At 41.8% G+C, this 27,240-nt stretch overlaps 2 protein-coding genes and 1 long non-coding RNA gene across 7 annotated transcripts in view; 2 read left to right on the top strand and 1 right to left on the bottom strand.

Moving 5' to 3' along the window:
• The window catches only part of kank3 (KN motif and ankyrin repeat domains 3), a 23,804-nt gene extending 2,906 nt beyond the window's left edge, over positions 1-20,898 (top strand). For both annotated transcript variants that reach the window (XM_017413564.3, XM_017413563.3), the window contains exons 2-12: positions 12,484-12,543; positions 13,008-13,089; positions 13,611-15,398; positions 15,881-15,974; positions 16,166-16,402; positions 16,483-16,573; positions 16,819-17,038; positions 17,126-17,268; positions 18,251-18,451; positions 19,656-19,757; positions 20,709-20,898. In XM_017413564.3, the coding sequence (XP_017269053.1) occupies positions 13,053-13,089; positions 13,611-15,398; positions 15,881-15,974; positions 16,166-16,402; positions 16,483-16,573; positions 16,819-17,038; positions 17,126-17,268; positions 18,251-18,451; positions 19,656-19,757; positions 20,709-20,744 (2,949 nt within the window). In that variant the 5' untranslated portion in view covers positions 12,484-12,543; positions 13,008-13,052 and the 3' untranslated portion in view covers positions 20,745-20,898. The remainder of the gene's footprint in view (positions 1-12,483; positions 12,544-13,007; positions 13,090-13,610; positions 15,399-15,880; positions 15,975-16,165; positions 16,403-16,482; positions 16,574-16,818; positions 17,039-17,125; positions 17,269-18,250; positions 18,452-19,655; positions 19,758-20,708) is intronic.
• LOC108234391 overlaps positions 20,888-27,240 on the bottom strand; it is a 21,625-nt gene continuing 15,272 nt past the window's right edge. The window contains exons 1-4 of one of the 3 annotated variants that reach the window (XR_005232810.1): positions 22,308-22,414; positions 22,128-22,200; positions 21,927-22,030; positions 20,888-21,122 (exon numbers count right to left, since the gene is read on the bottom strand). This is a non-coding gene — a long non-coding RNA (uncharacterized LOC108234391). Of the gene's footprint in view, positions 21,123-21,926; positions 22,031-22,127; positions 22,201-22,307; positions 22,415-27,240 lie in introns of those variants that run through there. The other 2 variants (XR_005232808.1, XR_005232809.1) reach the window with 2 other exon arrangements.
• Positions 23,351-27,240, top strand: part of LOC108234365 (phosphatidylinositol 3-kinase regulatory subunit gamma) — a 17,471-nt gene continuing 13,581 nt past the window's right edge. The window contains exons 1-2 of one of the 2 annotated variants that reach the window (XM_017413523.3): positions 23,351-23,492; positions 25,882-26,543. In XM_017413523.3, coding sequence (XP_017269012.1) covers positions 26,324-26,543 — 220 coding nt within the window. In that variant the 5' untranslated portion in view covers positions 23,351-23,492; positions 25,882-26,323. The remainder of the gene's footprint in view (positions 23,493-25,881; positions 26,544-27,240) is intronic. The other variant, XM_017413524.3, reaches the window with a different exon arrangement.

Raw genomic sequence — 27,240 nt, 5'->3', positions numbered from 1 at the left:
AATAAAGTAAATGTGGAGCGGATGTTGGAGAAACATCTTTTTTCCCCTCAAACATTGTTGTGGGTGAGGCTGCTTCATGGGATGGAAATCCCCCCCCTCCTCTGAGGCCATTGTCAGCCTGTTTAAACCCCCCTCCCAGTTTCATCCCTTTTTTTCTGACACATACAGACATTTCCAGATGCTATGCTGACGTTTGAAAGCAGAAAATTACCTAAATTCATGAGATTTGAATCCAGAAGTCCCAAATGGCTGCGTTGGAGTGGGCGTGTTGGATTAAATACCAGTGTGGTGATGATATATTACTCCCTAAGTCGTGCTTGTAGTAGCACATCTGTGCGTTTGTACCGTGTTTTATAAACATGAAGCCCTTCACGGCTCTGGGAAATTAGCAGAAACTTTTTATCTTTCATCTTAACTGGAAGATAAACAGAGGAAGTCGTTTTTACCAATTGGGCAAAGAGCTGCAGATAAGGCTGGTGGACTCATGTTGATGTAGTGATCTGACTTTGTTCGAAGAGGCGTTAACGTGGAACGATTAACCCTCCAGAAGACGTTGACATCCAGAGGATTCGTTCAGGCTTTAATGGGTTTTAACCTGAACTGATTGGTCACTGAGTCAGATCTGAGGTTTGACTACGACTGACTACAGTTTCAGTCATATTAGGATGTTTTTATTGACCCGGGGATCAACAAACAAAAATGTAAACGAGCTTTTATGAAGCAGGATTAGTGGCTTAACGAGGTAACTTCAGGTTCAGGTTGGGATTATTCAGAATCACAAAACTGGGTTTGTGTCTGTGGCAACTTAAATAGGAATCAATACAAGCATCTCGTGTCATTATGGGACTTAGAAAGTAAAAAAAAAAATACTTTATTCCGTGGAAAGTGAAAGTGTCTACTTAGAGTAACCCCTCCGTGATGTAAACACCATTTGAATGAGCAGATATTTCATCCGAACGAACCGATCTACTCATGCTTTTAGTTTTGTATCGGTAATGCCCTTTTCTGTTCATGATTGATCGCGTAATGACAGCTGCTCCCGTTTTACATGAACGCACACGCATCCAGAGTCAGAGAACCAGGATCGACTTACAGAGCTGATAACCAGCTTTGTGGTTTTCAGAGTTGGCTTTAGGCCTGATCTATTGGAGAATCCCTAAAACATGGCCGTAAATCTGTGGACGGTATGATCCGTTGGTCGTTAAGTGTATTTTTTGAATTTGCTATGTAGGTTGGGGTAATAGGACCTTTTAACCTTACTGGTGAAGCCCTCCTATAGCTATCGTTCCAATTTTTTTGTCCTTACATCTAATTTCTTTGCAATCATGTATTCTTAATGATAAAATTATCAGTAAGAACAGCAAGAGCCACAGTAAAATATGGCGCTTGTATCTGACCAGTTAGCTTTATCGTAACTTTTTGTGCAAACTGTCGACGGGACGGTTTGTCTCAGTGAATGTCTGGACTCAGTCTAAAGGTATGTCGGCTGAAGGATAAACGATGAGGCGACGTAGCTGATGAGAAAAGTCTAAAATCGTTTTTACATTCGAACTCCTAGCAGCTTTCTGAAGCTCCCTCAGGGGAAATTGTCTTCCTGCAACAGGACTCTGGGGTTTGACTTACTGCTGCCGCCTTAAAAATAACTTCAGTGAAAGTGAAGTCAGAGGTGTCTGCAGGTCAACGTCACAATCTGATACTCTTTAATGTTTTTTTTCTTTTCTTTTTTAAAATGAACCCCCACCATCTTCCTGCTTTCTCGCCTCATTTACGCCACAAAGTTGATGGAGGACAGTTTATTTAGTTAGAGGCCGAATCAAATCTGTGTTTGTGCTCACGAGTCCTGCAGCTTGATAAGCTGCATGCCGCTGTATTTTTAGATTTATTACAAGTGGTTTTAATTTTAGCAAGTCTGTGAGTTACTCTGTGCGCTGCAGTGAGGACACGGAGGTGAACTTGAGAGGAAAAACTGATTTGTTTGGACAAAATGAGGCCGAATGTTGCAGCGTGCACAAAGCTTTCTGTGAGACTTTCACTGATAGATAGTTTTATACAACTTTGTTAATTAATATTTATCAAAATCAGGAAGCAAAGTTTGTTTATAGGGTGATAAAATCTTAATTTGATCAATTTAAGTGGACACAACCAGATCTGTAATCAATATGGGCTGACTTGTATAGTTTAAAAATAGGGTTAACCGTCTGTTTTATTCATGGGAGCAGAAGCAGAAGGTGTGAACGTGCGATCGAACTCTGATGCGGACCAAAAAAGGCGAACTCTGGTCTAAAAACCTCAGTCTCGGTTCGGTTGAAGTGAACTCTGACGCCGTTCAAACACAAGCGGACCGTAGACCGCTCCAAAAGCAGGAAATGGACTATAACACAGGGCCTTCTGGGTAAATACATCCAAAACAAACACAGGTTTCTACCACGAGTGGGAGAAATGTAATTTAATGTTTCATCAGATGCCTCAGTGGTCCTTGTTTCCACCTGTCCCAGCTTAGTAATCACCTCCCTTGGTTCTGTTTCTCAGGTTGTTGTCAGATTTAATTGTCTGAATATTCTTCGGATTATCAGTCGCTTAGCTCAGTAAAAACACGTCAGTTCATGTTCTGTGTTTTGAGTCAGCTTCTTGAGATATTGTGAAGCAGAATTTCGACCTAATCTCATCTTCACATCAGCTTGTTTTTATCGCCATCATCGCCTCTGAAACAAATTTCAATAAATACAGACTCATAATATGAAGCAGTGCAGCTAAACTCAGTTCTCTTCAAATCACCATGAGGGGGAAAGAAAGTCTTTCAAAACTGAAAGGAAATAGATTTATTAACTCTGTTTGTATTAATATCTTTTTTAGATTATACTTGATTCAAGATGGCCGCCACATGCGTGGTATACTGTCAGTAAGGTGGTCCTCTGTGGTCAGATCAGACGCTGTTTGGGTAACATTAAAAAGGGGATAAAAACATCCAGATCATCTTCAGATCTGTCAGTGCTGCAAGAATTTCTTTTAGTTTATCAAGGTTATCAGTTATCTTCATTTTAGAGATTGCAACCATTGAATATAAGACTGTTTGTCGTAAAACACTAAAAATGTCTGATTTTCTGTCTTGAATCTGATGCTTCTCTAGTTTTAGTTTAACTTTAGTTTCAGACTCCTGAGAGAAACCTTGCTTCCCGAACCCACCAAAGCACACAGGTTGGCTCTGTCCAGCGGCTCGTAATGAAACAAATGTTGTTTATTACCGAGGTTCCTGCAGAGACGCACCCCCGCCGTATGAAGTCACAAAGTCCCGTAAAAAGCTCTAACAAGTCTCTGACACTGGATTCTCAGATCACACGGCTGCATCCAAGTATAATCCAGCCTTTATGTCCAACTTTTAAACCTTTCCTACTTCTGGGTTATTGATCCATTACCTTTTTAAATCCCCTCTTATTCTTTAAAAATAGTTTTGTTGCTTTTATGTAGCGTTAGAGAATAAATCACAGCTAATATTAGTATTGGAAACTCTTCTGTTAGAACTGAAAGATGCAAATAATGTTTAAAAAAAGACCTGATTGGTCTAAAGTTTTATGCTTTATTGACCTTTTGAGATGGATTTTGTTTGTCCCTGATAAAGTTGACTTGTCAGTATTTAGTGTTGTGCAAAAGTCCTCAACAACCTCTCATTTCTGTACATTTAGCTTCCTTTTTTACTAATTTTCAGTCAATAAATGTGAGGAAGCTGAACAATTTGAAAAAGAAGCGACAAGCCTGTAAAATCTGAACAGTATCTGATAGTCACGTCCTCAAAAGTGTGAGAAGTTCAGTAAAGACCTGAAACGGTACCTGAGAGGAGCTCCATCCTGCAGCTTTTCGTCACTTCGGTATTAAAAACACAAGTTTTAAATTTTGCAAAGAGTTTTATTTGTTTTCATAGATGCAACTAAAGAAAAAAGAACAAATTATAACTTTGTAACAAACAGGCAATTTAAGAAAAACACCTTAGGATGCAATTTAAAACCGACTATGCTTTTATTTAACCCTTTGAATGAGTCATGGTTTTAGTGATGAGTGGCCTAACAACAAAACAAACAAACAAAAAACTAAAAATGGTGAAACTGCAGAAACTAAAGGGAAAGTCTGTTCTTTAAAAAGATTATAAACCGGTCAGACAAAACGAGGAAATGAGAGGTGACTCAGAAGCTGCACAAAGCTCTAAATCCTTTAGTTTATTGGCTGTATTTTATTCTAAATGCATCCATTGGTTTTTCTTTACCTGCTTGTTCCTGTTCGTCTCCAGGGGTCATTGAGCGACAGGCGGGGTTCGTCCTGGACACGTCTCCAGACCAGGACAAATCGAGACAAAAGAGACAGACAACCAGGGACAAATTACAGTAGCCAGTTGACCTAACATGCATGCTTTGGGGCTGCAGGAGGTAGCCAGAGAAAATCCACACCTGCGTGGGAAGAACATGGAAACTCCCCGCAGAAAGGCCGCCGGAGGAAATCAAACCTGTGACCTTCTTGTTGCGAGGCAACAGTGCTAACTAGCTATGCCACGCAGCCCTACATGTTGAGTCAAACTGTTTGCTGATGAAGATAAAAGCTGAGTTGAAGGGTTAAAAATAACACAATGACATTTACTCTCAACAGCTTACAAGAAGTCTGTAAAGGTTTTATTGGTGATTTTATTCACTATTCATGAAGATTGCAAAAAAAACCCAGTCCCTCCAGGAAGTTATTGCGTTTGCAGCTATTGGCGCAAATTCAAACAATCCTTGCAAATTTTGCACCAATCACCGCACATTTCATGCCAATCTGACCAAACCCCTCGGTCTCCTGCCTGGTTTCACTTTCTGAAACCCGAGTCTGGCTCGGCCTGCAAGATGAAGACATGTCCAACGAGGTCCCGTTTCCTGTCAGATATTACAGCTGAAATACATGCAAGTCAGAATCCTGAAGTATTACACGAAAGTGGCGGAACACGGGCCTTTTTGCTGTTAATTTTGTAAATTTATTTCTGTTTTGCTTTGATTAAGAAAGTAAATAATAAAGCTTTTTTTAATGCAGCTTCTTTTAAAAAAAGCTGCTGAAAAATCCATAATTTTAAGCCGTGACAATCACACACACAGAAAAAGACTGACTGAGAAGCAAGACTGTAAAACAACTGAATTAGAAGCAGTAAAGATGGAAAAGATTCAGGAAAAAGGGGAGTTTCTGCTGCAGTTTGGATGAAATCAGAAGGAAGATGATCTGAGAGTCGACCACAGGGCACCGATATGTCCAATTAAACTCTGTGATGCCTGGCAGACATCAAATTACATCCTCCTGGGACAAAGAGAGTAGTGGCTGAGCCAAATCTGAGAAGCTAACTGAATCACTGCGTTATGGAAAACTGAATTAAGACCCACAAACGGGTGTTTTCCTCAGGAGCAGCTCTGTGGAGATTAAGGTGTGCTCTGCGGGAGGCGTTTCAAAGCGTTACATACATCCTCTGCCTTGTCATTACCTCGACCCCTCCATCAAACGGACTCGGAACAAGTGTAATTTCCACCAGCGAAGGAAATGACACGATAATAGACACGTGCAGCATTTCGCTTGTTTCTGGGCATAAGGTGGGCGAACATCTGTTACTGTTTTGTAGTTACGACAGTCAGACATCTGGAGACTCGGTAGCTTCTGCTGTGAAAGAGACAAACGGGTCACAGGCTTCTCTTAAACCCAAATCTGTGGAGCAGATATGTACGTCAGCGCCGAAAGGCTGTTAGAGATGCCTTAAGCTGGTTTGTTTGTTTGGCTTGAAAACACACAGAGCTAAAGTGAGCGGAGGGAAAGGAAACGAGGGACAAACAAGTGCTGTTCAGATGAAAATGTTGACATTTAACTCCAATGGAAGCTGAACCACGTGGGTTCAGTTTGTCCTGTTCAGGGGGAACGAACTCGGGGAAAGTTGGAGAACAAGGTGACGCAGAAGAAACTGGAAACTGGTTAATTTAGGAAAATCTGATTTGTGAGGGCTGCTTTTATTCAGGGTGGAGCGCTGAACCTGACAGAGACACAAACTGTTCTGCAGCCGCTTAATGTTGATTTTTAATGGCTAGAATCAAATAAAAATGCATTTTAGAAAACCAGGATAAACACCAACAACGAGGGAAGTAACCAGAGGGGTTGCATTTTATGTTTTAGTGATCCGAATTTTAGAAGTGTTGCTTATTTCACATCGGCTGCAGAGTACATTGCAGATGCAGTTTAATCTTTTAAAAACTGGAATATTAAAGATGAATCTTATGTCCCTTTAAGGGGACTAAAAGCATCCTGACTGATCTGATCACAAGTGCACAAGGTTTCCACCTGGCCATAAAATGCATCCTACTTTGCACTATTATTTACCCGTTTTATGCCCAAGAAAAAACTGAAATACTGCCTGTGTCTATTTTATCATGTTCTTTGTGAATATGCAAAAAAAACATTTTAATGTTTCAGCCTTTTGTCCACACAGAAACAGAGTTTTAGGATGTTCCAAAATGGCATAAACAACCTTGTGTTTTTGTGAAGGCAGCCAAAAGGCAACTTTTTGGAAACGATGATGTGGATGAAGACCTTTCTCCAACCGATGCCATGCTTACGAGGATATTTTTAGAAACGACCAATAAAAAGATAGTTTGGGGAAAACTGGGTTTCTGTGTGCACAAGGGTTTAGTTTATCCTGATTGTATTACTCAGCCCAAACTCTGCTTTAGTTGTGCTCCATCACCAACAACTGCACTTATAGTTGACACGCAGCCCAATACGTGCCTCCATTTGTTTTGCGTACTTTAGTTCGGTGGGTGAGCTAGGGACAGCTTGCATTCAGATGAGAATGTCAATTGAAGTGTCTCGGACCACCTCTGATTGGGGCCTGATGTGCTCACATCTGTTTTTGGAGCCGTTTACTTGTGATCGGATCAGCCAGCAGACATGCCGCTGCCTGGTGGGCAGTGGGCGGGGTTCTCCGTCCTGAAAGTGTCCTAAAATCAGGAGCCGCTGGAGCGCCAAACGCTCCCCAAGTGTTTGTATTTTCCCCTCTGACTTTACTGAATTCACTTTGTGACATTTTGAACCTGGACACAGGCTAATGTGGGTTGGGAGGGGAGGCTTATTTCGGGAAAACAACGAGGCCTCACAAAACTGTAGGAAAACGGCGTAGCCACTTAAGAGGCATAATGGCTCGTTGTGGAGGCTGAATGTGGCTGATTGTTTGCTGAAAGATCTGGAAGGAAGTGGGAGGGACGTCAGGACGCATGTGATGTTTGAAGTCAGCCTGACTGTAATGAAAAATAATTTTTCTTCATGCAGCAAGTCAAACAAGCTGTTAGCACAGTTTATATTTAAGGGACTGGTGGCAGAAGCTGCGATTTGTAGCAGCATCCACACAGGTGATGCTGCGTGCGAGGTTTAACCTGAGCACTGAAAACACGTGACTGCTTGCCTGGTGTGATGGCGTGTTATCCAAGCGCAGTGTGACGAGTCATGTGATCTTGGATGTTTTTATGTCTGCAGGATGCCTGAGTGTACGTTTGGGTCACATTATTTGTTCAGCTCGCAGTTTCTGCTAGTCTTTTCCTCTGTTTTCCTGCTGCCTTCAGGAAGCAGCTTTCAGGACGGACCGATGGCTTTCCTCCTCTCCCCCCAGTTCCTACTGGGAGACAATGGGAGGTCTCTCACGGGGTGCAGGAGATATGTGTGTGTGTAGGGATGGGGGGGTTTATTAGGGGAGTAGGAGACTTCCCTTCAGGAAACTTCAGCTTTATCCCAGCAGAGAGGCCCTCCTGTCTGTGTGTTCATTTAGTGTGAGCCTCAAAGTCCTCACCAGGGTAGAAGAGGTCTGCTTCAAGTTTTAACTGCAAACTAAATGTTTTGAAATCAAAATTTGCAACGACAACAACAATTTTCTGTTTGACCTGTCTTTCATGGTAAAGATTTTTGTTTAGAGTTCATTCATACACCTTAAACACAACAATGTGCTCTCTACAGTTATTACAATGTAATAACAAACAAAAAAAGATGACATAGCCAACATAACATGGAGCCAAAAGTGACTGCACCCTGAACACTTCATAAAACGTGAATTAAAACTTTGAATCAGTATGAATCATAACTGAATCTCTAGAAACAGTGGTTTTATTAGCTGCATTTATGAGAGTATTAGCTGTTTGATGCTGACCTTGTGTGTCAGAGGAGGATGCTATGTACAGTAATTATATTTAATCTAAGAATTAGTCCAATAGAGTTCCTGTCATCTTTATTTCACTGACAAATCCCACTTTCAGGTCCAATGATGCAACCATTTTATTAGGTAAAGTTTGCTGGTGGTTTGGACTGAATGAGGCGTTGGAAACCTTTGGTCCATGTTGACATGTTAGCGTCCCACGGTCGCTGCAGATTTGTCGGCTGCACATGCTTGTTTGGACTGAGACCTGCTGATTGTGGAGCCCGTCAGAGTTCAGTGAATCCAGACGCATCAGGTGTTATTTTTCCAAATTTCCGATGAGCCTGTGCAGACTGTATCCTCAGTTTTCTGGTCTTAGCTGACAGCCGTGGCATACGGTGAGCTCTTCTGCTGCTGTAGTCCATCTGCTTCAAGGTTGGTTGTGTTGTTTGTTCAGAGATGGTGTTCTGCAGACCTTGGTTGTAACGAGCGATCATTTGAACCACTGCCTATTCTCCTCTGACACCAAAAGGACACTTTCGTCCACAAAACTGTGGCTCATTGGATATTTTCTCTTTTTTTTTTTTTGACCATTCTCTGTAAACCCTAGAGATCTTTGTGGGTGAAAGTCCCTGTAGATCTGCTCACCTACTTAGACCAGCTCATCTGGTTCATGTTTGGTCACTTAATTCTCCTTTTTTCCCTGTTCTGATGCTCAGTTGGTAATTCAGCATGTCATCTTCCCCACATCTTGATGCTTGAATTTGAATTGCTGCCATGTGATTGGCTGATTAGTTATTTGTGTTAACGAGCTATGGAGTAGGTGTACCTAATAAAGTGGCGGTGAGTGTAAAAATAACATGAAACTAGACTTCTGGAACAGTGATGCATCCTCCATCGTGTAATAATTCTCACTGGATCTGATTTTGTTTGCATGTGTGCACAGAAAACAAGTCTTTCCATGCAACTTCAGTACATTTCTGACAAGAAAAAGTGTGGCTTAATGTTAGAATAAATGTGAAAGTAAGATTTAGAGGACCTGAAACAGTTAAATCCTGCAGCGGTAAGAAATTGAAATGAATGACAGAATGGTATGCATGCATGCTTGGAGGCGTTTTCATGGTTTCTGTCTGATTCAGTGGAAGGATTCCTGAATGGATTTCTTGTTTTCTCATGTAAAATAGTCAGATTGTGAAAGTTTCTGTCAGACAGAGGATGCTCATTCCCTCTCTCCTTGTCAGTCAGATCGAGTATCCCTCTTTCTCCCTCTTTTTTGGCTCCTCTTCTCGGGGGAAAGGGTGGCGTTGGGGATGAGGTCACCGTTCCAAAACATGGCCTCGATCCTTGTACCAACACGACATTTCCTCTTCCATGAATCCAGCTGTAAGCAGGACAAATCAATGTTCTCTTCATTAATGACACGTCTGAGAGTCTGTGCTGGGATGACAGAAAACTTCTGCGCTACGCATCACAAGTTCCCACCAGCCTGAAGGGAAAAATGCTTGAATACTAATTTGTTCTGTACTTGCCTTGTTTTGCTGCTGGTGGAGGAGGGGCACCTCTGCTCACTGAAGTCCTTGAAGTCATTTTTATGGAAATAAAGTCAAAATAAGAGCCCAGAGATCCATCTGACTCTAACATTAAGCAGATCTTTGCTTGAGGTGTAGCTGAAGCTTTTCGGTTTATATCTAGTCGATATCAACGATATTTCCTTTAATTTATCGCAGTTAAACGAGCTTTGTTGGCAGTCACTCTTTACTGATTAATATTACAGCTAAAATAATGAAATCAATTGACAGATGCTTTATTTACCCATTAATTTTGTTACAGTTTACTAACCCGTACCGCCAAAATGCACATAGTTGTTATAATTTAAAACAAATGTGACTTTCCATGTTTGGCTGTAAAGGACGCACAGATCAACTGTTCAGGTTAATTATAAGTAATTACCTGAAATCTGAACATGTAGATCTGTGTTGGCATTTAAATGCCTGAAACTGATTATAAGTTACTTAAAATTAAGGAGGACTTTAAATAAAAGGCTAAACATCTTCAAAAACCTTTTTAATTACATTTAATTTACGTGGCAAGTAAAATATCATTTCTATTTTCCTACAAAAGAGGTTTGTGATTTTATTTAAAGAAACTTAATTTGATGCCAGTAAACAAACTGATTTATGTTTGTAGTTGTGTTATAGTTATTCTCAACATGTGAATCTCATTAAACAGAGTTTAAAGGAGTGATTTCTTATTTAAAGAGTTACTAAAATAATAATTTCAGACCTGACGTCTTACTGAGGCACTTTGAGTTGAGGTTTATTTAAGTTACATTAATCTAGTTTGTCTCCACCGAGAAGATATTTAATGTTTGGTTTATTCACTACATTACAGCAGGATGTTCACAATAAAGCGAACTGTTGAGATAATTGCTTTCGTCTTTATGCAATCATATGACTGTGTGTATGTAAATATGTCGGTATGCAGAGGTTTGAGGCACAAGAAACTGCAGACAGGATGGGAGGGGGTAGCATAAATCACCAAACAGACTTGTAAAATGTCTTTATTTTTGTTGAAAATGAGCTTGAAAACAAACCTGAGCATCTAAGACATCCTCTCACCTGGTTAATTAATGGTTCAGGTGGTAAAAAATGGCAGCAGGAAATATAAGTCAGAATGTCTTGATTCAAACCAAAGTTGTATCCTTCCTTTTCTTAATAATGTCTTCTAATAACGGGTTAAAAACGTTGACTTTTGTACCAACAAAGTTCTCATTTCCTTAAGACTGTGACCCTTTTCTTAATCTTTCTCAGACCGTCTTTATGGCTGTTTTTGTAAATGTGTCTTGGTTTGTGCGATTATGAGAAGGGGTCTGTCTGTCAGTGTTTTCTTTACGAGCGAGAGACTCGACAGCGTGGCTCTCAGCTGGTCAGGACCAGAGGGGGGGTTTGGAGGGAAGGAATGCTGCTTCTCCATGTAGTCTGTAATTTGCTGTCATCAAATCGGAGAGAAAAACAACATTGGAGAAGAGCTGAGGCAGATGCGTGTGTGAGTGTTTTTGAGGGAAGTTTTGGGTGAGAATTGAAGCCGTGAGGGGAGGAGAGCTGAAACTGAAAGAGGCGAGAAGGGAGGGGGGACGACGACAAGATGGGCAGAAAACGATGAGACTTAATTATTGTGGTAGTGCTGATAATTACGACCAATAGTTATCCTCAAACCAAACATTCAGAATGAAATGCAGATATCTGTCTCACTCGTGGTGTTGGGAAACTGAGCCTACTTCAGTTCAGATACAGAAACGACACAACTTAAAGACTTTCAGCATTCAAGATGTTCGATACCATTTTAATGAAATAATAGCACCAATATTCATCATCCTGAGCTGATATAAGAGCAGTGTTCTTTAGGATTTTAGGATTTTACTCCATCTCTTATGTGGCTATATTCTGTTGGATCAGTAAGGAAGAAAAGTAGAAAACTGCGAATACAAAAGCTTCACGTAAGCGTCTTAATTTTTAGGATACTGCGCCACAATTACATGTCATCGAAACTGTGTGTTGAACTTTTAGAGAATCGTGGAACTTGTTTTATAAACTATGCAGACGTTGTCTTTGATTCTCAAGAAAACCAAACAGAAATGACTCGTCTCTGGTTGGACTGAGGCCGCAGCTTTGAAGAGTTGTTGTAAAAAAAAAAATAAGGAAAAAGAAGCTCGCCCCTGATTGGTCCGAGAGCTGCGGCGTCGTGTTTGCTGTGGGTGGACTTTAGGGTGAACCCTGAGGGGAAACAGAGCCCCAGCTGATAAGAAGACACAAAGCAGACACTCTGCTATCAGATTGAAAAAAAACCACAAACTTCTTTCTTTTTTAGTGAGAATATCTCATATTTATAAGAACAAGTTGTTTCTGATTGCTCATAGCTTAGATTCAGGTGTTATGTTACCTGTCTGAATGAATGATTGTGGGATTTTCTTTGACAGTAAAAGTGCGTAAGCCGTAGTCTGAGCTGACAGGTGATATATGTGTTTACAGGTTATCAGTAGTCAGCGAGCTACAAGGACGACTGGCGTGTTTCAACAGCATGTGTTAGGAATGTGCTCCAGGCTGCTGGGAAACACGTGTATGTTTGAAACAAAATAACTCGGCCTGTATCCGAGGATGAGGTGGTGCATCTGAGACTTGAACCCCCGAAATGCCTCCATGTAGAAACTTGTCCATTTTGTTTGAAGATTTCCCTAAATCTGGCACCCAAACAGTGTACCTCAGTATTGTGACGACTGTTTTATAAATCTGATGGACGCTGATGTCTCTGTTTCACAGGGCTGTGTGAAGCAGGAAGGAGGGAACCCGCCTGAATCGCTCACAGAGTGGCTGAAGGAGGTAAATGTCTTGTTTCAAGTCTAAATCTCTCACCTTTAGGTTACCTTTTTTCTTTTGAGATATATAATCAGTTAATTTATGACTTAATTCCTGCAGCTTATGTCAGAGAAGCTGCTGTGCAAACAAAACCACAGCCAAGTTGTTTCTATCATTTAGATTCTGAATATTTGAATATTATACCTGGAAGAAAATGAGCCAACTAACGTTTTAGAGAAGCTGTGTTGTTGTGCAGTGAATCAGTGGTATTTAAAGCATTTATTGTGTGGAAAATAAATACGGGATGCATGTAATGCGACATCTCTGAGAAAGGCTGATTCACCTTCCTTTGAATTTGAGTTGAGTCACGTCCTCATGAGCAACAAAGAAGCAGCTGCATCTAACTTTAATATTCAATTTTAAAATGATTTACTTGTTGGCTAAAGCGTAAGAATGTATTAATGTCAATAAATGTTGTTTTTTCTTAGCCCGGACCCTTTTTGAAGCGGTGGGAGAGGGTTAGGACCTGAAAAATGACCCAGTCGGTGCAAGTTAACCCAAAGATGCCTGGTAAGAACCTACAGCTTTTAAAGATATTTGTCTCTCCACCGCTTAAATATTTGAGACACGATAAATGTAAATATTTAGGCTACACCTGTAGATTACAGTTGGACGTTACAACATGTTTAAAAGTTGTCATATCAGTTTATTCTGCATAAAAAGGCTTTTTGGCTGCGTTTAATAAGATCTTTGGAACAAACTATCTGCAGTGTTTATTGGTGGCAAAGCTTTAGGTGGACTGAAGTTCTCCGTGTTGTCCTTCATTGCATCATTCATTTAAAAGCAATATTTCTACACAGGACTGCTTTCACTCTGAATTTAATGACATTGTATTTGTGAGCAGACAAATGGATTAACAGATATTTGTTAAAAATTGCACTTTATAGAAGTTTATTGAAGTGCCAACACAGCCAGATTTCAGACAAAAATGACAATTTACTGGGGAGCAGTATTGTATGTGAAAGTAAAAGCAGAAGGGACATTAAATTACAGATGGGAGGCTGTGAACTGACATGTCCTTTCCTTTTCAGATTTAGGCTCTGTGTTCATTTATTCCAGTCAGGAGGAGGCTGACCAGTCAGGCTCCTACTCTGTTCAGACTCCTTATGGATTCCAGCTGGACCTGGACTTCCTTAAATATGTAGAAGAGATTGAAAGTGGGCACAACCTTCGCCGGGCGCCTCTTAGCTCCCGACGTTCTGGACGGGGATTGAGACTTTCCCAGAGGAGCCCGAGCGTTGGGGGCCGTACCAGTGGTTGGACGTCCACAGAATCCCTTTCATCCCCAGTCAGTGAAGATGGCAGAGTTCCTCCGCCGCCACCGCCACGTAATCGCCTTGGCTCAGCCCCCTGTGAAGGACTCTCCCTTTCCCCTGTAACCCTTCTCAGTGTTCCTCCCCTGTCCGCTGGGGCCAAAGCACCACCCCCTCCACCGCTACGCAACCCAAGGGTTGAGCGGACTCTTCTGGAAACCAGCCGGCGGCTTCAGCAGGAGCAAACCCACCAGCACCAGAACGGTGGGCGCCTCCAGATGGCAGATCCTCCCAAGCAGCTCTCACTCTCCACATCCAGTCAGCCTCTGCAGAGTAGCTGGACTAAACCCAGTCCTCAGACCTCTGGGCGCAGCACTCCAGCTGCCGGCACCACAGTGACCCCGATCCCACCCAGCCAGCTGCAGACGGTTAGAGAGCAGATGGCTACAGCCTTGAAGCAGCTAAAGGAGATGGAGGAAAGGGTAAAGGGTGTTCCTGCACTTGAGAAAGAGGTGGCCAAGCTTCGTGCAGAAAAAGACATGCTTCTGTTGGCTCTGGAGGAGAAGAAAACCATAGAGGTTTCCAAACAGAAGCATCAGTCCACAGAGTCTTCTACCCAAACTGCAGAAACCCCCCAACCTGACCACAGTCGACTGACTTCACCAACTACACACAAAAGTCTTGTAAAACCTAGTGAGCTGAAAAGACTGACAGAGAAGTTTGAGGGAAAGGAACAGAGATCTCCCCAAACATCAGCAAAGGTTTTAGTAAGTGCTCCAGAAAAAGCAGTTGTTCAAAAGAAATCGGTGGCTGTTGGGGATGATGTGTCCATGTCCTCAGTTGTTTTCTACCACAGCCACGGTGTCAAAGATGTATCTGTGGGCACTGAGGTGAAGATGAGAGAGAAATGCACGGAAACAAAGGCCCCTGTGGTTCATGAACAGGAGGTACAGGTCAGAGTGGAGACAAAGGAGGCGGAGGTTTGGGTCATGGAGTCGCTCCTTGGGCTGAGCACAGAGGCGCAGCGGGAGATGGACACCTTACAGGACACTATCAAATTCCAGCAGGAGTCCATTGCAGCTCTAGAAGATCGTCTGATTACGGCTGACAAAGACCTTGGAGTCCTCAGGGCACAGATGGATGAAAAATCCTCCAGAGTCACATTTGAGAAGGCAACTCTTGCCAAACCTAACATGAAAAATGTCCAAGTAGAGACAAAACCTTCTGCGTTGAAGCATGCTGCAACTATGTGCCATCCAGAGATGACGGATGTGTGTGTTGGAGAAAGTTTAGCGGCAGGTCAGACTGAACAGGGCACCCAGACTGATGCTGCTGCAGAGAAAGAACCAGAGCCAGAGCCAGAACCGGCACGGGTTGAACGGGTCAGCGTTGGGTGCCAGTGGGAGAAGCTGAGTGACGAAAAGTCTGAGGAGCAGAAGGTTACCGTGCCAAAGAAAAGACAGCTCACCATCGCCGAATACAAGGTCTCACCAGAAGAAGAGGTGGTCGGTGCGGACGGGAAGAAACTGAGAGACCAAGGAGAGGAAACCACAGCCAGCAAGACGGGTAAGTTCTGGGCTTTCAGAACAGATCAGTGTCCTCCAGGAACTAAAAAACATAAAATGCAACACACTTTGTTAACGAAGTCCTTTAGTAACCATTCTTTGGAGATGAAACTTTATTTACATGTTGGGAAAATTGGAAAGTGTGTCCATAATACTAATAGATTTATAGCTAAATGCAACAAACTGCTGCATGTTCATTATGTACTTTAGTTTCTTTAATGTTTTAATTGTGCATTTAGATAGCTGTTTTGTGTTTATAGCCAAACATTTTTAAAAGTATGAAGTTTTCTTTGCTTGAGAACATAGTTGGCTTCCAGAGATCACTTTAATCTCAGTGAGTCTTTGTTTGGGGCTTTTAGGTTTAAAAATATGTCAATCAATGAACAGTTTTGCTTTGCAGTTTATCAGGTGATGTGACAGATACAAGCCTGTTATCCTTGCTTGTGTGTGAAGTTTGTTTTTGATGTCGGACTCGGTTGGCAGGTATGCTGAAATCAATCATGAAGAGGAAGGATGGGAGTAGCTCAAGCGAAAACCGCAAGAAGAGCCTGCAGTTTGTTGGAATCCTAAATGGAGGGTACGTGACGGTAACGCAATTCCTGTTTTTAATTTTCACTGAGGCAAGAATAAAATACGGGACAGCAGAAAGTCTAGAGGTTGGAAAAACAAACAGTTTGACAAAGTCACAGGTTAGACCCCCCTACCCCACAAAAAACTTCCTGCAACACAGCCAAACTGGGCAAAACTACGGTTTCCTGCCTCTTCTAGGTATGAATCTACGTCTAGTGAGGAAGAGGAAGAAGAAGATGATGATGATGATGAGGAGGAAGCAGCGAGTTCTTCTGGAGAAAGTGGAGATGGTGAGGTGGACAGCACGGAGGAGGACGAGGCAGCGTTGGAGGAGGAGACTTCAGAGGAGGAGAGGAACGTCAACCTGGATGAGAGCGACACTGACGAGGAAACGCTGAGAGCCGCAACTTACTCCTTGGACGCCGTGAAGGAAAAGTAGGTTTGTCTTCACGGAGAGAGGCTTTTATGGTTTAATCGTACAAACTAAATGTGAATTCTGCTGGTTTGTGTCGCAGGTTTGAGTTCAGCTCAAAAATGCGTGAAGCCTGCCTGATTCTGAAGAATCACTTGAACGATGATGTCGAAACACTGAAGAGTAAGGAAGTGGTGCGTCCCTGCAGTTTTTATTTACAATTTTTTTACTACAATTCCTCATTTAAACACCATCTCAACGCCGCAATCCCGTAAAGTAACTAACAGCTCTTTCATGCCATGTTTACCTAAAGTTGACTACAAGATGTGGGACAATAACTGGAGTTTTATAAAGAGAGGGGACAGGAAATGAGTTTAAACCAGATGGTAATCCAGCGTCCTGTCAGCCTACAATTAACAACACTTTGGGATGTTTTCAGCTGTCCAGCACCCACACAGTCCAGCTCGAGTGGTTCCGGGTCTCCAGTGCAAAGATGGCTCAGCAGTCCCGGGTCTCCGACTACCTGATGGCGTTCTCTGAGGTGTCGTCGGTGCTGCTGGAGCACGTGGTCAACATGACAGACGGAAACGGCAACACGGCGCTTCACTACAGCGTCTCCCACTCCAACTTCGGAGTGGTCAAACTGCTGCTGGACACAGGTCAGTGAGCGGCAGGTAACGGTGACAGGAGGATTTTACTTTGTCAGCTGCACTGATACCAGTCTCTGTGCCTCCTGATCGCTCCAGGTGTGTGCTGTGTAGATAAGCAGAACAAGGCGGGCTACACGGCCATCATGCTGGCTGCTCTCTCCACTGTAAAGGAAGAAGACGACATGGTTGTGGTTAAGAAGCTCTTCAGTCAGGGGAACGTCAACGCCAAGGCCAGCCAGGTGCGTCTTTAACCTCTTAATTACAACCCGGAGCTTTTTAATGGATTTAATTAGAGTTACTCAGAGCTTTTTGGGTGTTCTTGGACAAAACAAACTTGATTTAATGAACAAACACATGGCCTCTTGCGTAAAGAAAAAAAAGCAGATTGGAGGGAAGACATCTGTCCGTCTTTGCTTTTAGAAGAGTTAACACTCGTCTGGAAGCATTTATTACCTCCTGAGTTGTCAAGTTGACTTTATTTCCCCTTCATTATGTTTTTTTTTCTGCTCTGGAAACAAATCACACAGAACTGTTTGGCCTTTGGCTGATAATCATCCTCAATCACTGATCAGCATCATTTATGCCACTACTGGTTTGATGATTGGATCAGCTCAATGTTCTTGTTACACTTTACTGGAGCGAATTTAGTTTTCTGAAATTTAGGAACTCCCTTGTTTGTTCATTAAGCGGCAAAACGCAGCTACTTAAAACACTTAAACTAGTTTTATCCATAAATATATATTTGGCAGATATGTCAAATTGCATTGAGGCGCCGCAAATGTGTAGACTTTGTGGATTTTATCTCTGAGGTTGATTAAATCAGGTTTGTGCAGCGTTATGTGGCTCCTGACTGCTTCTCCCAGTGCCAAGTCATGGGACTGAATTTATGGCATCACTCTCTATAAATCCAATTACTGCTGCTTGTTATTGTTGCTGTGAGGAATAAAACATGTGGCACGCAAGGTAATTTAGGGTCTGGAATTAAAATCGTACCATTGTTTGCTGCTTTGTGTTAAGTTTAGTCCTCGTCCTTGTAAAACTTGTGCTATAAAGTTAGTTTTTCTTTTAAAAGGATTAAATGCAGTGGAACATTTTTAAGTCTGTAATTTATGCATCTAGTCACAAAAGGAATCCTGTTTTATGGATGTAAAGATGGCCTTTGTGTGACTAAATGGTCATTTAGTAAAAAACCTTCGGCTCTGAACGTCTTTGCTTTTGCAGGCAGGTCAGACGGCCCTGATGTTAGCGGTCAGCCACGGGCGGCAGGAGATGGTGCGGGCCCTGCTCGAGTGCGGCGCCGACGTAAACGTGCAAGACGACGAGGGATCCACGGCTCTGATGTGCGCCAGTGAGCACGGGCGCGCCGAGATCGTCAAACTACTCCTCGAACAGCCCGGCTGTGACATCTCCATCGTGGATAATGTAAGACGTTTACGTTTTAAAGACTTTTAGCTGATTCACCAAATGGGCTGCTATTGCTGGAGACGTGCTGACCAGGCAGATTTTAACCAGTTTTGTAGTAACTATTGGTTCATAAGACCTGGACATTCATATCTGCAGCTGTCTAATTACTTTTTCAGTGCTCTAAAATGACAAAAAACTAAATTGAGACACTTTGGAGACTCCAAGCCTCCAGTGGTTGCAGTCCAACAAGATGCTGGTTTTAGGTTTTCTACTCTGGGTCTGGGATTCAGCTCAATCTGTTCAGGAAATGGCTCCCCTTGGGGGACTACAGTCAGTGCAGTTTCTTCTTCACACTTTTTAAATTTGTTCTCACTAGGAGAGATACGAGTAAAAATCCAAAGAGCCACAGTCGGATTGTTGTCATCTGTCTTTGAGTCAAATCAGTGCTGCATACAGGAAACACAATCCCTGCTCCCATGTCCCAGAGGAAGAATTAAAAAGCCACATCCCTCGGTTCCAGGCTCTCCAGCTAGTTTTCACAAAATTACCCAAAAACAAATCAGCAGCGACTGCTTTTGTCTGGGGGGGAGAAGCATTTTTATTGACTAAGAATTACATGTTTACTCTAAACAATCCAGGATGTAAGAAAGCATTATTCAACACTGTCCTGGTGTTTTTCTAAATCTGCTCAGCCTTGTGGCTCTTAAAGTGATTTTACAGTCAACCAGTCTGTCTGGATGCTTGAGGAGAAGCCAGGCAGACATATTTGAGCATTCACATCTGTGCCAGAATGCGCAGGCGGCGTTTGGATCGTGTTTTGGTGCAGCACAGCTGGACACACGGGAGGGAGGGAGTTTGGGAAAAGCCCCCACATCCCTATCCCACTGCAGATAAACTGTAAAGCTGAGTGACTTAATGTAGGAAGTAATTGGCGTCCTATTATTCATAACTTATGCACATGTATCTGATACCACCCAGACTTGGGATTTAGTCCTTATGTACACCATGTTCTCTAAAATGACAAAACAAAGCAACAGCTGGAATGCAGGGCAGACAAACATCCTGTTTTTTAATATTTTACTGCCTAATCACATATGCATGACAGTAATGTAATTGTAACCATGTATAATGCTCATCACGCAGTCCATCTAAAAGCCTTGAGTTTTCGTGGACAGTGACCTGACGTTTACAGACTGCCCTGTTTTTCCTCTTCTGTCTGCAGGATGGCAGCAACGCTCTGTCCATTGCACTGGAAGCAGCTCACAACGACACAGCTGTGCTTCTCTATGCCCATATGAACTATGCAAAGACCCAAACTCCTGTGGTGAGTCCATTCATTTAAGAGCTTTACACATTCAGAAACTGAGTGATTTAAAAAAGGCCCATGTTTTCAGTCTTATTGTGGTGAGGACAATGGCTTTTTGAGCCGAGTTCTCAGTGCAGGTAATGCTTCTAACTCAAACTCTGCTGTAAGGGTGGGGGCAGCACTGACTGATGGTGCACTGCTGCCCCCCTCAGGTGTTAAACAGGCTTTGTCATTACAGCCATGCTGAAGTGATACTATTAATTTATTATCAGCTCAGTTGTAATTCTGCTGAACAACCTGTAATGTAATACCAACTAATCAATTTATAATAAAACATGGTTTAAAGTTTAGACTTATCAAAAGCTCATACTTTCACAAGGTAAACCAGCTCAGTAGCCCAATTTATGCCATCTTTTAAACACTGCTCAGTGGAATAAAAGGCAGGCACATGTAGAGACAACATGCCCTTTTGTCAAAGCACTTCCTGCTAAATAAGTGGCTTTCACAACTATTTTTGATACGACACTCCAAAAAGGAAGTCTGCAACATGGTTATTATGTTTTAAGATAATGTTGTATTTTTAGGGCCTTATATTTAAACAGTTGGAGAGGAAACTGCATCAGACCCCGGGGATAACTAACAGGCAATCTGTGGGTTTTTCTGCCTTTTTCTTTTCCAAAATAAAGCAGGATGATATGGGTCAAAAACAACAAATTGCCCTCATAAATCAGCCACTGAAAAACCCCACATTTCTATGCTGGACTGGATTATATCCAACCTAATGTCTCCTCTGTGTGTATTTTGTTCAACTTAACTTTAGTCCCACATCAATTATAAGAATATAATTCACCAAAAACTCTTACAGAAAGGAAGTTGTGTTGTAGCTACTGAATCATATGTTTGTTTTTACAGCAGCCAATGTGTGTATTTGCAGAATTAAAATCTCTTTTTCTATGTTTTGTTTTTCAGGGGAGTCCGAAAGCCCAGCCCAGGTCTGCAGACTGAAACGATCTCTGACAGACCAGCAAATCTAACTGGATCTGAGCTGTGAAAAGCTCCACTGGAATTTATCTAAACACCCATGTATTTATATATGTTCTGCATTTATAAGTGTTGTTGATATGAGAATGTTATTTTTCCATAAAGTGTTGAATATTAAGTTCTGACCTGTTGCAGTGAGAGTAGGTCTCCAGTTCTTCTTGTGTCTGTAATGGAGGAAAATATTACATTTATTATTTGCACAAATCTAACATTTTACTGTTAAAGGGGAAACACTCCTGCAGTAAAGAGGCACATCAAACTTACTGTGGAGCTGAGATGTTTCGAACCATAAACCGGTGCTGATGTGTGTTGCTTACTGGTCTTTCCTGCAGACTTCTCTGTCTGAGGGGGAAAAAAAGTCAGAAATTTAAAAATCTACATCTTTAAATGCAAATAAAAGAAAAAAAGTCTGCTTATAATAATGAGGAGTCAAAGATGGCGCTCAGCACTGTGTTCATAAAAATGCTGTTCTTATCTAAAATAAAACATATTTACATAAAATGTTTATCAGTTCTGTTTGTTGTCGTTTAGAGAAACAGTATCTTAAAGCTGAAAACATGGGACGATATAATCAGCATAAATAAGAGATTAAAATGCTTAGCATCGCACTTTAAGGTTTTATCATAGATTTCTATGAATTGATATGAAGTTAGAGTCTCAGGGATTAGATTAAACATTAGCTCCTTCATAAATGAAATTAATGACAGACTTACACAACTTATCCAAGGAAAGATCAATGAATCAGAGGTTTACTAATCTCACAACTGAAAGACTGAAAAGCTGAACAGACTGGAGCATCAGCTGCTCTGATTTGGTTTATTTTCTCTCCCACCACATGAACACTTTATTACCTCATACCTCTGAGAAGATGGGCCTAAGTAAGTGTACTGTGTGAAAGTCACAGTCCTGGCTGAGGTGAAGAAAAAGGCAGAAACCTAAGAGTATTGGGGTGAGGAAGGGAGAAAATCAAACAAATAAACCTGTTTCTTTACATTGTTTCAGTGGGTTTGTATCTGAAGAAAATAAAATGCTGCAGGACATCTGACGCAAAGAAAAAACTGCTTTGTGAAGCCATAAAAATGAGCCAAAGACTTTCAAAAAGTAGAAATATTGATCAAGACCATTTAAAAAGGAGGGATGACTCACAAGTTTTACCCAGAAATATTTGTTGTTCCATCATCGACTCCATGATGTTCGCAATCCACTTTAAAGCTGTGTCACTTTCTCCACAATCCACCCATCACTGGTAACTATTTACCGAGGTTGAGTAGATAAAATGTGTTAATATAATGAGCCATGTTGATCTGTTGGCTGTAAGATGAATAAAAAAATGTGAAATCTGAATACCTTGACACAAAGCTGCAGCTCCATCTTTGAAGATGTCGACCTGTTCAGGCTTCATGGTGCTTCGAGTATTGCTCTGCAGAGAAACAAAACAAATCATTTTCAGGAGCATAAACCCACCTTTGCATCAACAGTATTCCCGAAAGGCAGATGCCTCAACATGATGCCCCCCCCCACCGGCACCTTGATGCCTGATAAAAACAGGACAGGTGACATAAATGTTGCATGTGTCAGCTTTTGTTTGTTGCCGATTCACACATCTGAGCAATCACGACTGGAAAATAAAGATATGAAACCTGAACTGATCTGTATGCACGAGCCGTGCACTGAATTTCTCTTTTTTTCTGCTGCTGCAGTCATACAAACTGGGATACCACGGAGGAGGATTGGGAGGGGGGGCTGCTTGTTTTGTCTACACTGCCGTAACATTTTTTTTTTTTTTAAGCAGTTACTTCCACACCACTTCTTTCATTATGCTGATCTGTGAAGTGGAACGTAACGCTGTCGGAGTTGAGAGGTCAGGGGCTCCTGCTGCCTGGAAACATACAGTCTAATATTAGAACATTTCCTTGATTTGTTAGCAGCATCTCTGCTGACTGCTGAGCACATGGCAACAGGCCGACCAATAGGATTTCAGGAGACTGCTAAGCCCCTCGCTCTGTATAGCAACAGTGGCATCCGCTCCTTATTTATTTATATAGGACTTTTTTTTTTTTCCCCACCGCCTCATTTTCATGCTTCTGTCCCCCAACAGTGCATCCACACCGTGCTCTCAAACTGTGAAAAAGAGTTGCAGCGTGAAGAGTGGTGTTGCTCCAGTGCCAGACTAGTGATGCTTTTGCTTCTGATTTAGCTGCATCAGCTCCAAAATATAAAACAGCTCTCAGATTATTTTTGTAGTCATCTAGATTTGTTTTGCAGTTTTGTTTTTTTTTTTTTTTTTGCATAGAATGACATTTACAGATGAAAGGAGTTTTTCTTGTTTACTGCATGTAAAAGTAGGAAAGTGGACTTGGGAAAGGCTGGATTTTCAAGAGGACATGGCACGCATCTGTGAGGAGAAGACTGAAAACCTGGAGGAATGACAGCGTGGGAAAAGGTGCCATGACGACGAGGAGGGGGGGCACGGAACATCTGAGAGGAGAGGAGCTGGAGAAGATGGAGAACGCAGGAGGAGAAGCTACACGGGATAGGAGGAGGAGCGGGAGGTGGCGGGGGGTGGAGGGACACAGAATGGCGTGAGGACATAGGCCGGTGGTTGGTTTGATCGGAGCCACGTGTGCGTCCGGCGACGTCTCTCCGCCGCTTCATGAATGTCGACGAGACGCTGGCTTCCCATGCTGCCCGGTCCCTTCGGTCTTGGCCCAGGTAGGTGCGCACCGTCCTGCACAGCCAAGTTTCCTGACCAGGTTTCATTTTCCAGGTTGGTGGGATGACGCCCGTACCAAAAGTTGCCATTTTGAAAGTTCTCTGTGCGCTGCTCCACGTCTCGTCATCGGTCGAAGCGTGGTTACAGGATGGTGGTAGGCTTAAAGGCGATGGGGAAAATATGGCGTACATCGGCTGTCCCGTTATTGGTTTGGGATGCGACACGATTGCTAAGAATTAAAAGAAGGAGAAACTTTTACAAAACCAACAAACAAAAAAGGTAAATTACATGAAGGACATAGAATTAATGGCTTTAGTTGGCAAAGGCAACGAAACAAGTGACATTTTCTCTTAATATTGGTTTGGATCTGCATGAATCAACTAAACATCTCATGTTTATCCCAGTTGTTTGATTAGACAATCATTACAGCACATCCTTGTTTAAGACTTCTCTGATTCATGAGAATAATGGCAATGTATGTTTACAAAAACAACAAAAAAGATCATTACATAAGGAAACGAGTAAAACCGGATTAACTGTTGTTAAAGACTAACCCGACTCGTATCAGATGGATATTTACTGATATTTCCAGGATTCATGTGAAATATTCAGAGAACTGGTTGATGTCATTAGACGAACCTGACCAATGGAGGAAATCGCCTTCAGCACCATTCAACATCTCCAAACAAACTCAACTCCAACAGCATCCGTCCACGGCGGCTCAAAGGCTGCGTACGATTGGAACGGCGTCTAAACGGACGCCATTTCCAGCACTTCGGCTTTAGATCGGGGCTGTAGCGCTGCTCAGTACATAAGAAAAACTTCCTTATTTTGCTGAAGGACCACATTTAAAGTAACCGAAGCAATATTACAACTAAATACAACAATACATTTGAAATATATTTAATTTTTATAATGTATGCGTTTAGACTTGGGAGAATTTATAACAGCTACTCTGATCTTTGCATCGTTTTTAGATCCCATTTTTTAGTAATGTCAGCAGACTCTTTACATCTTTGTTTTAAGTCTGATTTTAATAAAGTTATGCTCATTTATTTTCTCTTGCAAAGCAACTAAATGATGCCCCCAACCAAATCCCTTCAGTAAAGAGGCTACAGGAGAATACGGCGGAATAAACCGCTGACTAATCCATCGCTCGGGACAGGAGGGAGGGTTTATCTGCAGCCCCTCTGATTTCTTTATCATGAAAAGGGTTTTATGATATAATACTGTACTATAATACAGTCAGTATATCGATGCAGTCATTACCAGTACTTCTTATCCCACAAATCCCAAAATGAAACTGCGTCTTTATCGTCACACGCACAGATTTTGATCTTTTAATTTAAAAAGAAAAGGTCTGGATTTAACATATTAGTTACCTGTTTGACAAAAAAGCATTGCATCTTTTAAAAATATAAAAGGATTTGTGTTTTTTACCATTACCTTTTAAAAGAAATACATGAAATTACATCACAATCGCAGGGTTGAAATAATTAGAGAAACTATTTATTGACTGATTTGTCCATTTATGTTTATAAATGTATTAATTAGTAATTTGATATTTAGGAGTTACAAAAAATGCAATTAAACCCGAGTCAGCATCTTATAATTTTTCTGATCTATAAACCAAAACCCAAATATATTCCACTGCCTACTGAATAAATTTATAAAATCTAATTTGAAAATGCTCTTTTTTTGATTTGTCAAATAATGTTTTACCGATTGTGTTTTAACTACTTGAAAAATCAAGAATGTGGCAGAAATTAGAAGACTGCTCAACACTGAATGAAAATGTTTTTTTTCCCCTTCATCTTATTTGTTTTGACATATTTCTTATATAATAATGCAAAATGGCGATATTTACTTTATTAGGACCAACCTAATTTGTGGTTCGGGCGTAATGGATCTGGATGAAAATTTACGTTTTGCTTGGACTTTTTATTCTGATTGGTTTCAACAAACCAAACCAGAGGAATTCTGTCCATAACTGAGAGGATCAGGAGGAGAAGATGTCCTCCTCCTCTTCCTCTGCTGTAGTCAGAGATATGAAGAGAGCTGCACTCAGATATTATTCAAGAAGGACGACTCTCAGACCAACTACAGACAGTCAAAAGTGCACGTCTTTTCCCTTGAGAGGAAGAGGCTGCAGAGATTCACCCACCTCTCGACAGAACCGTCAGGACCCAACTGTGAACAGAGAAGTGGAGGTTTTGTGTCATTTGGTTTTGAGAAATGTGCTTAAAAATAAACAACGCCACTCATTAGCTATAACCTATTAAACAAAACCTCCACAGCTGTATAAAATATGCTGTGCACTGAATGTTTCGTACCCTGTGATTTAACCCTGTAGTCTGAAAAATATGCCTTTTATTTTCTCTAAATTAGGTTTCTGGAGAAAAGGCAGCTCATGTGTCCCTAAAGAAGAACTCAGACAGTTGAGCATCTCTGTCCTCCAGCTCAACGAGCGTCCAAGTCTGCAGGAGAAACGGGCAACTGGACAAACTGATTATTCCTGATTGTTACCTCCTTTGAATGAATCCCTTCAGGCGATTCATAAAGAAACTCTGCATAAGGAAGAGAGCACACAGGATTTACTGGTGATGCCACCGTCCTGTGGTATGATGCGTTTAAAACAGTGGCTCAGCGTAGGAAACATGTTCTGTGTCGACAACACCGGGCAGCCATGATCTTGGTGCTTTCTCCATCTCCATCCTCAGCCATGAGGCTAACTGTAAGCTGATAGTATGTGATCAGCTGCACCGTGGCCCAATATTCTGCTTCACCCTCAACAAAAACCAGCTGGACTTTTCAAATCAGTGTTGTGAAAATGGCAGCCGACAGTTTCCAGCGCCGGACGGAGGATGAGCTCCACCCAGGCAATCCCCCGACCTCGATGCTAGCATCCCTCCACCTCAGAGACGAGGCTTTGGTCACGGATGAGAACATGACTCACACAGAGGATAATCCTGAGCCCTGTCCTGCCATGACCTCATCACATCTTAACCAATCGCAGCAGGAGGCGGGGCCTGCTCCACCAGCACGCCAAGGTAAGATGACGGTGCTGCTTTAAGCTTTTTTAACAGATATCACTGAAAATATCAAGTCTGATGGATTTGTTTTGATAATTTTTCAGATTGAATATTCCTAAATAAACCAATATGTAACAGACGGTTACTGAAGTGTTTCTTTAAATATTTTATTGACTAACAGATGAAGTGGGGTTCAATCGAAACATTACGAACAGTTAATATCTTACCTGTGATAGATGCCTATTTGAATGACCTCAGCTTGGATTAATAGTTAAATTCTGACCAGACTGACAAGGTAATGAAATACTTGCAATGACTGGTATTATTGTTTAATGTTTCAAAGACAGCATCAGTTGTAATGAAGCCATATTTCCCTCACTTCAGGTGGGCTGAAAATTGCGAGAAAATACGTGAATTTTCTGTTGCATTCTCACCGAACTTTGAGTCACTAACAAGCCTTTGTGGCTGAGTTTTGAGCAGCCAGTTTTTGAAAAATATCACAGCCTATTTTTGTGCACACAGCTCGCAAAGCTGCATTCTTGACCGTGTGCATCATTTTGTTGTCTGCCTCCGTCCACCCTAACGTTTATGATTTAATCTGCCGGAGAAAACTTTTGAAATTAAGTTTTTGAAGAATTATTTATCAGCGTGGTTTCTAGATCCGGACATTTGCCTCGGATGTTTACTGTCAGAGAAGAACTTCCGGCCCTGATGA

This window comes from Kryptolebias marmoratus, linkage group LG24 (genome assembly GCF_001649575.2).
Source record: "Kryptolebias marmoratus isolate JLee-2015 linkage group LG24, ASM164957v2, whole genome shotgun sequence".
NCBI lineage: Eukaryota > Metazoa > Chordata > Actinopteri > Cyprinodontiformes > Rivulidae > Kryptolebias > Kryptolebias marmoratus.
The sequence above is the reverse complement of the archived record's forward strand: the minus strand, read 5'-3'. Positions and strand labels throughout refer to the sequence as shown.